Consider the following 13475-nt stretch of genomic DNA (forward strand, 5'->3'; position numbering starts at 1 on the left):
TCAGTGTTGGGACCCTTGTTTTTCCTATATATTTTAATGAGATAGGCCTTGGTGTACAGGGAGCAATTTTAAAGTTTGCAGATGATACAAAACTTTGAAGCATTGTGAACTGTGAGGGGAATAGTGTAGAGGGGAGGTGGTGGCAAAGTGGTATTGTCACTGGACTGGTAATCCAGAGACCCAGGGAACTCTGGGGACCCGGGTTTGAATCCCACCATGGCAGATGGTGAATTCAAATTCAATAAAAATCTGGAATTAAAAGTCTATGATGTCAATTGTGGTAAAAACCCATCTGGTTCACTAATGTCCTTTAGAGAAGAAAATCTGCCATCCTTACCCAGTCTGGTCTATATGTGACTCCAGACCCACAGCAATGTGGTTGACTCTTAAAAACGCCCTCTGAACAAGGGCAATTGGAAATGAGCTGGCCCAGCCAGCAACATCCACATCCCATGAATTAATTAAAAAAAAACAACAAAAAGCAAGTTGGTGGAAGGGGCAGACAGGTGGCAGGTGAATTTCAATGCAGAGAAATGTGAAGTGATTCATTTTGGTAGGGAGAACATGGAAATGTCAGGAAGAACATTATTTCATAATGTTATTGGAATTCATTATAAAATAGAGTAATAGTGGGGTGTCTCTATGTGTGTGTCTATGTCTGGGTGCTTTGATGTGAGAAGAAAAATTAAGTTTAAAATATTAATTGGGTAAACATGGGGAAAGTTAAACATAGGTATCAAGGGGACATTTGACTTTTTAAATGAACTAGATTGTTTTCAAGAGGGGGTGAAATGTGTCACCTGGCCAGGTGAAGTTTAGAAAGAGTGTGTTTGTTCTGCCCAAAGATTACTGGTAAAACTTAGTGCTATGGGAGATTTTTATGATCAGGAAGGTAAAGTCCAGAGACTTAATGAAACGATGGGTATTTGCATTCAAAAGGGAAAATATGTATATATGACTGTGCGTGAGGGAAGGCAGCCAAAGATTCAATGAGTGTGAAATACCTTCAGCCTGCCTATACCAAACTGCCGCCTCCTGGGGCTGAAGTTAAGAATTCGACTGTTCAGGGTATCGTTCACTTTGCCTGCGTCTTTTAAAATCTATGTGTCTTACTGTTGCCTTAACGAAAGTGCAGCTAGGAATCAGATTAACTAGGGGATTTAGAAGTTTTCATAGTAGTAATTTGTAGATCTATGTATGTACTTAAAGTCATTTATTCTATTAATAAATGTTTAATCTAGTTTTGTAAAAACCTATAAGACCTAGTGGTGTTATTCCTACTGAATTCAGGGCACGCATTTAGACATTTATACAAGTTGCAAAACAAGTTGAGGCAGCTGTTTCAAGTTTCCCTTTGGGATTTTTTTCAAAGTCATTCAATAGTTTGAAAACTGTATTAACTACGACACCAGTGTTGGCAGTATCCAATTATGGCAAGTAATTTAAGTTGGCCGTTGACACAAGCAATATAGGCATTGGGCTGTACTGTTACAAGAAGATGACACTGGAATTGAAAAACCGATAGGGTATTTTTCACGAAATTTGAATGTACAACAGAGGAGATATTAAATGATTAAAAAGGAGACTTTGAGTTTGTTTTTAGCATTGCAGCATTTTGAAATTTATATGGCAAACAATTCATCAGAAACAATTGTTTATACAGATCACAATCCTTTAAAGTTTCTGAACAAATTTCAAGACAGAAGTGCAAGGCTATTCAGATGGAGTTTATTACTGCAACCATTTAATCTACAGATTATACATGTCACTGGACAAGAAAATCTATTACAGATCCTTTATCAAGAGTAGGAAAACTGGGCATTTAAAACCTGGATACTTGACTAGAATGTTTTCTGTTGATGCCAAGGATTTGTACATATAAAGTTATGTTAATGCATGCATCTGGTAAGTAAATAGAAAAGTATAGGAGATAGTATAATAAAAATGAAGGTGTCTTTTTAAATTCTCAATACAGAGGGAGATGTCAGAAAGATATAATAATTTCCATAATGTTATTGGAATTTATTGTAAAATAGAGTAATAGTGGGATGTGTCTGTGTGTGTGTCCTTGTGTGTATGTGTGAGACTTAATTGAATTAGAGGCAGATAGTCTGGGTTCTTTGATGTAAGAAGTGAAGTGAGGTTTGAAATGTTGATTAGGTAAACATGGGGAAAATTTAGAAACATAGGTGTCATTTGCCTTTTTAAATAAACCAAGCTACATTGTTTTCAAAAGAAGTAGTGAAATGTGTCATCTAGCCAGGTGAAGTTTAGAAAGAGTGTTTATTTTTCCTAAAGATTACTGGTAAAACTTAGTGCTATGAGAGAGTTTTATTATCAGGAAGCTAAAGTCCTAAGGCATAGTGAAACAATGGGTATTTGCTTTCAAAGGGGAAAGTGTGTAGAAAGGAGGGAAGGCTGTGTGTGAGGGAAGGCAGTCTAAGATTCAACAAGTATAAAATGCCTTCAGCCTATATGTACCAAACTGCTGCCTCCAAGGACTGAAGTTAAGAGAACTCACTTTGAATTCAACTGTTCAGGGTTTCGTTAACTTTGCCTGGGTCTTTGAAAATCTGTGTATCTTACTGTTGCCTTAATGAAAGTGCAACTAGGAGTCAGATTAAGTAGGGGATTTAGAAGTTATCATAGTAGCTGTTTGTAGATCTATGTATTTATTTAATGTCATTTCTTCTATTCATAAATGTTTAATCCAGTTTTGTAAAAACCTATAAGACTTGGTGGTCTTATTACTACTAAATTCAGGGCACGCATCTCGACATTTATACAAATTGCAAAACAAGTTGAGGCGGCTGTTTCAAGTTTCCTTTAGGATTTGAACAACTCAGTATTTACCATCGGTTGTGGCAAAGCAAAATGACGATATAAAATCACGGGTACAACTCTAAAGGGGGTTCTGCAGCAGAAGAGGGACTTGGGTGTATATGTGCATGAGTCATTGAAGGTAGCAGGGCAGATTGAGAGAGCAGTTATTAAAGCACACAGTATCCTAGGTTTAATAAATAGGGGCAGAGTACAAAAGGAGGTTATGTTGAATTTGTATAAGTCACTAGTTCAGCTTCAGCTGGAGTACTGCATCCAGGCATGGGCTCCCCACTTTAGGAAGGGTGTAAAGGCATTGGAGAGAGTGCAGAAAAGATTCACAAGAAAGGTTCCAGGGATGTGGAACATTAGTTACAAAGATAGATTGGAGAAATAAGGACTCTTTCCTTAGAAAAGAGAAAGTTGAGAGGAAATTTGATAGAGGTATTCAAAATGGTGAGGGGTCCAGACAGAGTAGATAGGGAGAAACCATTCCCCTTGGTGAAAGGGTTGAGAACGAGGGGGCACAGATTTAAGGTAATTGGCAAAAGAAGAGAAAGCAACATGAGGAAAAACTTCTTCACACAGCAAGTGGTTAAGATCTGGAATGCACTGCCTGAGAGTGTGGTGGAGGCAGGTTCATTCGAAGCATTCGAAAGGGGATTAGACTGTTGGCTGAAAAGGAAGAATGCTCAGGGTTACATGGAGAAGTGGCACTAAGTATGTTGCTTGTTCAGAGAGCCGGTGCAGATACGACAGTCCGAATAGCCCCCTCCTGCACCATAACAATTCTGTGATTCTGTCAATTCTACGAGGGCAACCTTGGTTGAAAAGGTAGATTTTAAGGAGGGCCTTTAAAGGAGAAACAGAGAGGCAGAGAGGTTTAAGCAGCAGAGTCCAGACTTTCAGGGCCGCAGCAGCTGAAGGCAAGGTGGGAAGGGGTTGCTGATGAAAACCCGGAAAAGCAGGTGGCAAGATTTGAAGGAGCGGGCAATCGGTTGGATTAAATGGCCTATTTCTACATTGTAACTGCAGAGACTTGCCCTCCCCGCAAAATGCTTCAGGCTATTGGCAGGTAAAACCAAGAACTGCAACACTGACCAGTTCTGCTCCAAGCAGTTTTGAACTTCTGACTGAGCAAATAAGAGAGTGTTCATAGATACTGGGGTGCCATTAGCAACTGCTTCCATAATCTGCTTGATAATCGGTGAGTGACAATCAAATAATTCCTCTGTGGATGAAGGGGAAGAGACAGGAAGACAAAACAAATTAATTAACCTTTGCATCATCAATTGTTCCTCCATCTAATCCCTTTCTGCAGATGCCTGGTTGATCCAGACATTGACCGTACTGCTTTTGTCATATGAGCCAATTTCTCACCCTTCAATAGCTCAATACCATAAATGGGCAGCCATCCAGAGGCCTCTGGGCACCAGTGATGGAGGTTCCTCACCAGGAGGACATGTATGGCAGCAGAGCAGCACAACATCCAGTGAAGCCACAAATATGAGTGCCCACCTGCGAAGTTATTTACTAATGTTTCCATCTTCAGCCATAGAAACATGAACCGCAAGTCCCACAGTCAAATGGTGGCACAGGAAGAGGAACAAAACCAGCCTCACTTGAAGCCCCATTCGCTAAAGGCACTGCCCAGTACAATACTCTTATTCTACATATAAACCACCCGAACCCCTCGATTAGAATCCAATCTGGAACTCACTCCCGGGTATCTGTTATTCTATAGATAAACCGCCAAAACCCCTTGATTAGATTCCAGTCTGTAGCTCACTCCCGGGTATCTGTTATTCTATATATAAACCACCCAAATACCTCGATTAGATTCCATCTGTAACTCAGTCCCAGGTATCTGTTATTCTATATATAAACCACCCAAACCCCTCGATTAGATTCTAGTCTGTAACTCACTCCCGGGTATCTGTTATTCTATATATAAACGACCCGAACCCCTCGATTAGATTCTAGTCTGTAACTCACTCCTGGGTATCTGTTATTCTATATATAAACCACCCAAACCCCTCGATTAGATTCTAGTCTGTAACTCACTCCCGGGTATCTGTTATTCTATATATAAACCACCCGAACCCCTCGTTAGATTCTAGTCTGTAAATCACTCCTGGGTATCTGTTATTCTATATATAAACCACCTGAACCCCTCGATTAGATTCCAGTCTGTAACTCACTCCCGGGTATCTGTTATTCTATATATAAACCACCCGAACCCCTCGATTAGATTCCAGTCTGTAACTCACTCCCGGGTATCTGTTATTCTATATATAAGCCACCCGAACCCCTCGATTAGATTCCAGTCTGTAACTCACTCCTGGGTATCTGTTATTCTATAGATAAACCACCAAAACCCCTTGATTAGATTCCAGTCTGTAACTCACTCCCGGGTATCTGTTATTCTATATATAAACCACCCAAATACCTCGATTAGATTCCATCTGTAACTCAGTCCCAGGTATCTGTTATTCTATATATAAACCAGCCGAACCCCTCGATTAGATTCTAGTCTGTAACTCACTCCCAGGTATCTGTTATTCTATATATAAATCCCCTGAACCCCTCTATTAGATTCCAGACTGTAACTCACACCCAGGTATCTGTTATTCTATATATAAACCACCCGAACCCCTCGATTAGATTCCCGCCTGTAACTCACTCTGAGTAGCAGTGCTCTTTGTGATCTGCGGCATGTTGATGAAGTTTAGACAGCCTCACTCCAGATATAGTTCGTTGCCTTGATGACTCTATTCCACCCACCTGTGTTGACATTCGGATTGAAGAAGTTGCTGAGGATCCATTTGATGGCGCGCTGCCTCTGTTTCTCAGTCGGCAGGTTGTGGAGATTCTCCACTGTCAGCCAGAACCGCAGAGGTGCGTCTGCATCATAAGCTTCCAGAAACCTCAGGAAGAAGAGAACGACCAAAGGATTCATCAGGACATCCATCAGGTTCCTGCCAACACACATGGTAGGCCAAAGATCAAAGGCTGTTCTAACCCAGAACCCACACCCAGGATCATCACCAAACCTACACCGCCGGTAACAGGTTCAATATGTGCCAGGTCTCACGAACAGGTACAAATGAGTTTGATAAATATTTGGGCTCATTCACGAGTTGATTCAGGCTGGAAAGGCAGCATCTGTTCTGGACAGGTACAGGACAGGTTAGATACAGAGTAAATCTCCCCCGATACTGTCCACATCAAACACTCCCAGGGCAGGTACAGCACAGGGTTATATACAGAGTAAATCTCCCTCTACACTATCCCATCAAACACTCCCAGGACAGCTACAGCACAGGATTAATACATATTAAAGTTCGTTCCGCACTGTCTCATCAAACACTCACAGGGCAGGTACGGCACAGGGTTATATACAATATATATACTGCCCACGTAACTTAGGAAGTAGAAAGGCTTTTAAACTAAATCGTGGGGGCAAGGGATCAAATGTGGGAAGATGTGGTCAACTGGCGTAGAGACAAGGTAAGGGAGGAAAGTATTACTTTGGGAAATGATAAACAGACCATGGCAGAAAGGGATAGAGAGTACAAGTCGAGAGTAAACCAATAGATCAGGCTTGAGGTTACAAAATTAATAAAAGGAGTAAACCTATGGGTGTGTATCTGAATGCATGGAGCACTCAAATCAGAACAAATGAACAAAAGTGCAAATGAAGATAAATAAGTGCAAACTAATAGCCACTACAGAGACAGGGCTACAAGGTAGGACGGATTGGGGCCTGAACATAGAAGGGTATGTGACTCTTGGGACGGATAGGAAGTTAGGAAAAGGTGGAGGGGTGGTTTTGTTAATTAAAGACAACATTAGCACAATAGAGAGGGATGGCCTAAGTTCAGGAAACCAGCATATAGCAGTTTGGGTAGAGATGTGGAATGATAAAAGCAAGAAATCGCTGTGGGAGTGGTATACAGACCCCCTAATTGTAAGGGCCGGGTATCAAAGAAGAAATAGAGGGAGCTTGTCAGAAAGGTACGGCAATTATAATGAGAGATTTTAATCTACATATAGATTGGAACAATTAGGTTGGCAAACATAGCATAGATGACGAATCATGGGATGTTTTCAGGATATTTTCTTAGGTCAGCATATTCTGGAACCAGAGAGCAGGCTATACTAGACCTGGTATTGTGCAATGAGATAGGATTAAATAATGACTTCATTGGGAAGGCGCCCTAAGTAGCAGTGATCATAATATCATTGAATTTTACATTTGGTTTGAGGGAGAGAAGACTGGGTCTAAAACTAGCATTTTAAACTTAAATAAGGGCAATTATGAGGGCATGAAAGCAGAGCTAGCAAAAGTGAACTGGCAATTTAGGTTAAGAGATAGGTCAATAGAGATGCAGTGGCAGACATTTGAAGGGATATTTCAGAATGCACAGAATAGATATATTCCAACAAGAAAGAAAAATTCCAAGGGGAGGATCCATCATCTGTGGTTTACTAAAAAAGTTAAAGACAGTATCAGACTTAAAGAAAAAGCATATAATTGTGCAAAAATGGGTGACAGGTCAGAAGATTGGACAGAATATAAAAAACAGCAAAAAAATGATTAAAAGATTAATAAGGGGGAAAAACTTAGAGTATTAGAGAAAGTTAGTTATAAATACAAAGACAGACAGTAAGAGTTTCTATAGATATTTAAAGAAGAGATAACAAAGTGAGTTTTGGTCCTGAGTGAGTCTGGGGAATTAATAATGAAAAGTAAGGAGATGGCAGATTAATTAAACAGGTATTTTGCAACGGTTTTCACTTTTGAGAATATAAGTAATGTCCCAGAAATAGCTATAAATCAGGAATTGGAAGGGAGGGAGGAACTCAAGTAAATTACAATCACCAGGGAAGCGGTACTTAGTAAATTGTTGGAGCTGCGGTTTGACAAGTGTCCAGATCCTGATGGACTTCACCCTAGGTTCTTAAAAGAAGGGGCTAGTGAGATAGTTGACGCATTGGTTTTAATTTTCCAAAATTCCCTAGATTCGGGGAAGGCTCCATTAGATTAGAAGATAGCAAATATAACTCCATTATTCAAAAAGGGAGGGAGACAGAGAGCAGGAAACTACAGGCCAGTTAGCTTAACAACTGTTGAAGGGAAAATGTTGGAAGCTGTTATTAAAGATGTTATAGTAGGGCACTTGGATAAGCTCAAGGCATTCAGGCAGAGTCAACATGGTTTTGTGAAAGGGAAATCATGTTTAACCAATTTACTGGAGTTCTTTGTAGAAGTAACAGGTGCTGTGGATAAAGGGATGTACTATACTTAGATTTTTAGAAGGCATTTGATAAGGTGCCAAATCAAAGGTTATTGTGAAAAATAAAAGCTCATGGCATAGGAGATAACACATTGGCCTGGATAGAAGATTAGCTGGCTAACAGGAAACAGAGAGTAGCCATAAATGGCTCATTTTCTGGTTGGCAAGGTGTAACATGTGGTGTGCCACAGGGATCAGTGCTGGGACATCAACTCTTTACAATTTATATAAATGATTTGGATGAAGGGGCCGATGGAATGGTTGCTAAATTTGCTGATGACACAAAAATAGGCAGGAAAGTAAATTGTGAAGAGGATGTAAGGAGGCTACAAAAGGATATAGTTAGGTTAAGTGAATGGGTAAAAATCTGGCAAATGGAGAATAATGTAGGAAAATGTGAGGTTGTCCATTTTGGCAAGTCAAATAAAAAAGAAGCATATTATCTAAATGGTGAGAGATTGCAGAGCTCTGAGATGCAGAGGGGTCTGGGTGTCCTCGTGCATGAATCGCAAAAAGTTAGTATGCAGGTACAGCAGGTAATTAGGAAAGCGAATAGAATGTTATCATTTGTGAGGGGAATTGATTATAAAAGTAGGGAGGTTATGTTTCAGTTTTACAGGGCATTTGTGAGACCATAGCTGGAGTACCGTGTACAGTACTGGTTTCCTAATTTAAGGAAAGATGTAAATGCATTAGAAGCAGTTCAAAGAAGGCTTACTAGACTAATACAGGAATGGGCAGGTTGTCTTATGAGAAAAGGCTGGACAGGTTAGGCCTGTATCCACTGGAGTTTAGAAGAGTAAGAGGTGACTTGATTGAAATTATATGACCCTGAGGGATCTTGACAGGGTGGATGTGGAGAGTATGTTTCCTCTTGTGGGAGAATCTAGAACTAGAGGCCACAGTTTTAAAATAAGGGGTCGCCAATTTAGGACAGAGATGAGGAAATTTTTTTCTTCCAGAGGGTTATGAGACTTTGGAATTCTTCTTCTCAAAAGGTGGTTTAAGCAGAGTACTTGAATATCTTTAAGGCAGGGGTAGATAGATGCTTGATAGGAAAGGGGGTTAAAGGCAGGAATATGAGGTTACATTTAGATCAGCTATGATCTTATTGAACGGCGGAGAAGGCTTGAGAGGCTGAGGGGCCTACTCCTCCTCCTAATTTGTATGTTCATACGTATGTTTGTAGCATAATGCAAGAGTGTCCCATCATACACTAACATCATATTTCTTTACCCGTGTCAGCCAGCCTGCTGCCTCTAAGAAATGAGACCACCAATTTGCAATCATCGCTCACTAGAAACTGGCCATTCTCACAGGCTGCTCAAAGACATCGGTCCAAGCACAGGCTGTATCTGAATCCCGAATAAAATGTAAGCAAAACAGCCTCTTACCGGCCAGCCCTGGTCCCCACAGATGATGGGTTCAGTGAGTATTCTGAACAAACGGCTTGCATGGAATACCCAAGGGCGCAGCTCAGATGCAGGGCCACCCATTACCCTACCCAATGTGAGTTGAGCTCACAGAATAGAGCCCAGGGCTCCAGATCTGTAGTAAAGCAGCCTTACTTGGGAATTACTTTGGGTCTGGTTATGATTTGATTCCCGTGTTTTATGTATTTCAGGTTCAACTTTGACCACAGTTTGTCTTGCATGGCCTCCCTGTTCAGCAGACCTGCGAGTAGAGTTAGAGAGTAATAGATTTTTGTTAGAACATGAACAATAGTAACAAGAATAGTCCATTTGGTGCCTCAAACCTGCTTTGCCATTCAATACAATCTAGCTCAATTCCACCTACCTGTACTATCCCCATGTCCCTTAATTGCCTTCATACCCAAACATTCCAGTCTTGAATATACTCAACAATGGAACATCCACAACCCTCTGGGGTAGAGAATTCCAAAGATTCACAACCCTTTGAGTGAAGAGATTTCCCCTCATCTCAATCCTAAATGTCCCACCCTATATTCTCAGATTTTTGGCCACTGGTTTTACATTCTAGCCAGGGGTAACATTGTCCCAGTATTGACCTCTCAAACCCCTTAACAATTTGAAGGAAGGGTATTGAGGGTTGTGGAACCAAGGCAGGGAGATGGAGTTCGAAAACAGATCAGACATGGTATCACAGAATAGCAGAAGAGGCTTAAGGGGCTGAATAGCCTCCGCCTGTTCCTATGAATTACCAGAGTTACTGGTGAAAGGCTCGGCTCTACAAGAGGGGGACTGCTTGGGATTGGAGGATTCAGACAGAATATTGTGCCTTTGAGGGAGTTTAGCTCCCATGCGTCCACCAACTGCACCCCCCCCCCACCCCCTCACCCCACCCCACTGGCTGCTGCCCTCCTACCTCACCTCCCCTTCTGACACAGGTCTTGTCCTAACACAGCCCCTTCCAATCAATCTCAACCACCCAGTCATTCCACAAGTGAGAGCCCAGGCCAAAATGGGCTATCAGAACACCGAGGGCCAATCAGTCAGCACCTCCCTGTCCAATGCCCCCACACACGCACTATTGGTCAACCTGCAAGTTCATCCCTGTGTAGTCCTGCTTCCACCCCTACACCCCACCCCACAATCCCACCATAGGTCACCCTACACCTCCATCCTCATGGTGTCCCACCTTCCCATGGGGAAAATATGATTTTCCGTGTGCAACAGCCCATTCCTCATCGTCTGATTGGATGATGCTTGGGAAATAGCCAAGCAGCCTTTCCTCCTCCCACTCCTTTTCTACTTTTCTCAAAGGGTCGTGAATCTGTGGAAATCACTACCTCAGAGTGCAGTGGAAGCCGGGTCGCTGAATAAATTTAAGGAGGAGATAGACAGATTTTTAATTAGTTATGGGTTGAAAGGTTATGGGGAGAGGGGGGGAAATTGGAGTTGAGGCTGAAATGAGATCAGCCACGATCGTAATGAATGGCAAGGCAGGCTCGAGGGGCTGAATTGCCTACTCCTGCTTCTAGTTCTTGAGTTCTTACAGGTTTTACAAAACTAGATTAAACATTTATTAATAGAATAAATGATTTTTAAATACATACATAGATCTACAAATTACTATGATGATAACTTCTAAATCCCCTAATCAATCTAACACCCAGTTACACTTTCATTATGGCAACAGTAAGACACATAGATTTTAAAAGACCCAGGCAAAGAAACATGATACTTTGAATAAGTGGCTTTCCAAGTGAGTTTTCTTCACTTCAGTCCTTTGGAGGCAGCAGCTCCAGGCATAGATGCTGAAGGCTTTTCACAGAAGTTCACAGAATCACAGAGGGCAGAAGAGGCCCTTCAGGCCATTGAGTGCACCAACACATGAAAAACACCTGACCTACCTACCTAATCCCATTTACCAGCACTTGGCCCATAGCCTTGAATGTTATGACATACCGAGTGCTCTTCCAGGTACTTTTTAAAGGATGTGAGGCAACCCGACTCCACCATCCTCCCAGGCAGTGCATTCCAGGCCATCACCAACCTCTGGGTAAAATAGTTTTTCCTCACATCCCCCCTAAACCTCCTGCCCCTCACCTTGAACTTATGTCCCCTCGTGACTGATTCTTTAACTAAGGGGAACAGCTGCTCCCTATCCACAGTGTCCATGCCCCTCATAATTTCATACTTGTAAGATCTGAAAAATGCCTACCCTTACACACAGGCTCTTTCTTTATTCATATCTTTCTCTTTGAATGCAAATACCCATTGTTTCGCTATGTCTTTGGACTTTATCTCCCTGATAATAAAACCCTCTCATAGCACTAAGTTTTACCAGTAATCTTTGGGAAAAGTAAACACACTGTTTCCAAACTTCATCTGGCTAGATGGCACATTTCACCCCTCCTTTGAAAACAATCTGTTTTATTTCAAAATGCAAATGTTCCTTTAACACCTATGTTTCTAAACTTCCCCATGTTTATCTAATTAACATTTCAAACCTATCCTCTCTTTTTAGATCAAAGCACCCAGACTAGCTGCCTCTAATTCAATTAAATCTCATACACAGACATAAACACACATTCCACTATTACTCTATTTTACAATAAATTCCAATAACATTATGAGAATTATTATATCTTCTTCACCCCACCCCACCCCCCCCACCCCGCCCCCCCCCCCCCCCCGCCCCCCCAATCTGGGTTGAAAAATGAACCGTCATAATTTAAAAAGAAGGCTTCATCTTTATTACCCCATCTTATAATATCTCCTATACTTATCTATATATGTACACATTACATTACCAGATGCATGCATTAACAGAACAATATATACATATATATATATATATTTATATATATAAATCCTTCACATCAACAGAAATCATTCCAGTTCAGAGTCCAGGCTTTAAAATGTCTAATTTTCCCTTTAAGCTTCAAACTCTTGATGAAGCATTTGCAATCAGATTCTCTTGTCCAGTGACATGTATAATCTGTAGATTAAATGGTTGTAGTAATAAACTCCATCTGAATAGCCTTGCACTTCTGTCTCAAAATTTGTTCAGAAAATTTAAAGGATTCTGGTCTGTATAAACAATTGCTTCTGATGAATTGTTTGCCACATAAATTTCAAAATGCTGCAATGCTAACACCAAACCCAAAGTTTCCTTTTCAATCATTTAATATCTTCTCTGTTGTACATTCAACATCTGTGAAAAATATCCTATCGGTTTTTCAATTCCAGTGCCACCTTCTTGTAACAGTACGGCCCCAAGGACTATATTGCTTATGTGAACGGCCAACTTAAATTTTTTGGCTTAATCGAGTACTGTCTAAACTGGTGTCATAGTTAATACAGTTTTTCAAACTATCAAATGATTTCTCACACTCCTGTGTCCATTAAAACTTCTTGTTCTTTTTTAATAGTTCAGTCAGTGGGGCAACCACTTGGCTAAAATTAGGTACATATCTCCAATAAAACCCACTCATGCCCAGAAATCTCAAAAGTTCTTGTTTTGTTGTAGGCACTGGGAAATTCATGATAGTCTTGACTTTCACATCTCTCGGAGCCACCTTACCATGTCCAATGGTATGGCTTAGATATGTAACTTGCGCTTTTGCAAATTCATTTTTAGCCAAGTTCATCACCAAATTAGCTTCTCATAATCAAGTAAATAATTCTTCCAGATGTTGTAAATGCTCCTCTCACATAGGACTGAAAACTATCAAGTCATCAACATAAACAACACAATTGCTTAGACCTGCAATTACTTTGTTTGTCAGTCTTTGAAATGTTGCAGATGCATTCTTCATACCAAATGGCATGACTTTAAATTGATGTAGTCCACTTGGTGTCACAAAAGCCGATATCTCCTTTGCTCTCTCCAATAACTCTATTTGCCAATACCCTTTTAGCAAGTCAA

The 13475-nt window shown here is 40.8% G+C and overlaps 1 protein-coding gene across 1 annotated transcript in view; it reads right to left on the reverse strand.

The window, feature by feature from the left end:
- The window catches only part of LOC121288930 (regulator of G-protein signaling protein-like), a 73503-nt gene that overhangs the window by 10900 nt on the left and 49128 nt on the right, over positions 1–13475 (reverse strand). Inside the window, exons 10-12 of the mRNA XM_041207797.1 lie at positions 9689–9794; positions 5605–5798; positions 3922–4051 (exon numbers count right to left, since the gene is read on the reverse strand). Of these exons, the coding sequence (XP_041063731.1) occupies positions 3922–4051; positions 5605–5798; positions 9689–9794 (430 nt within the window). The remainder of the gene's footprint in view (positions 1–3921; positions 4052–5604; positions 5799–9688; positions 9795–13475) is intronic.

This window comes from Carcharodon carcharias, chromosome 16 (assembly GCF_017639515.1).
Source record: "Carcharodon carcharias isolate sCarCar2 chromosome 16, sCarCar2.pri, whole genome shotgun sequence".
NCBI lineage: Eukaryota > Metazoa > Chordata > Chondrichthyes > Lamniformes > Lamnidae > Carcharodon > Carcharodon carcharias.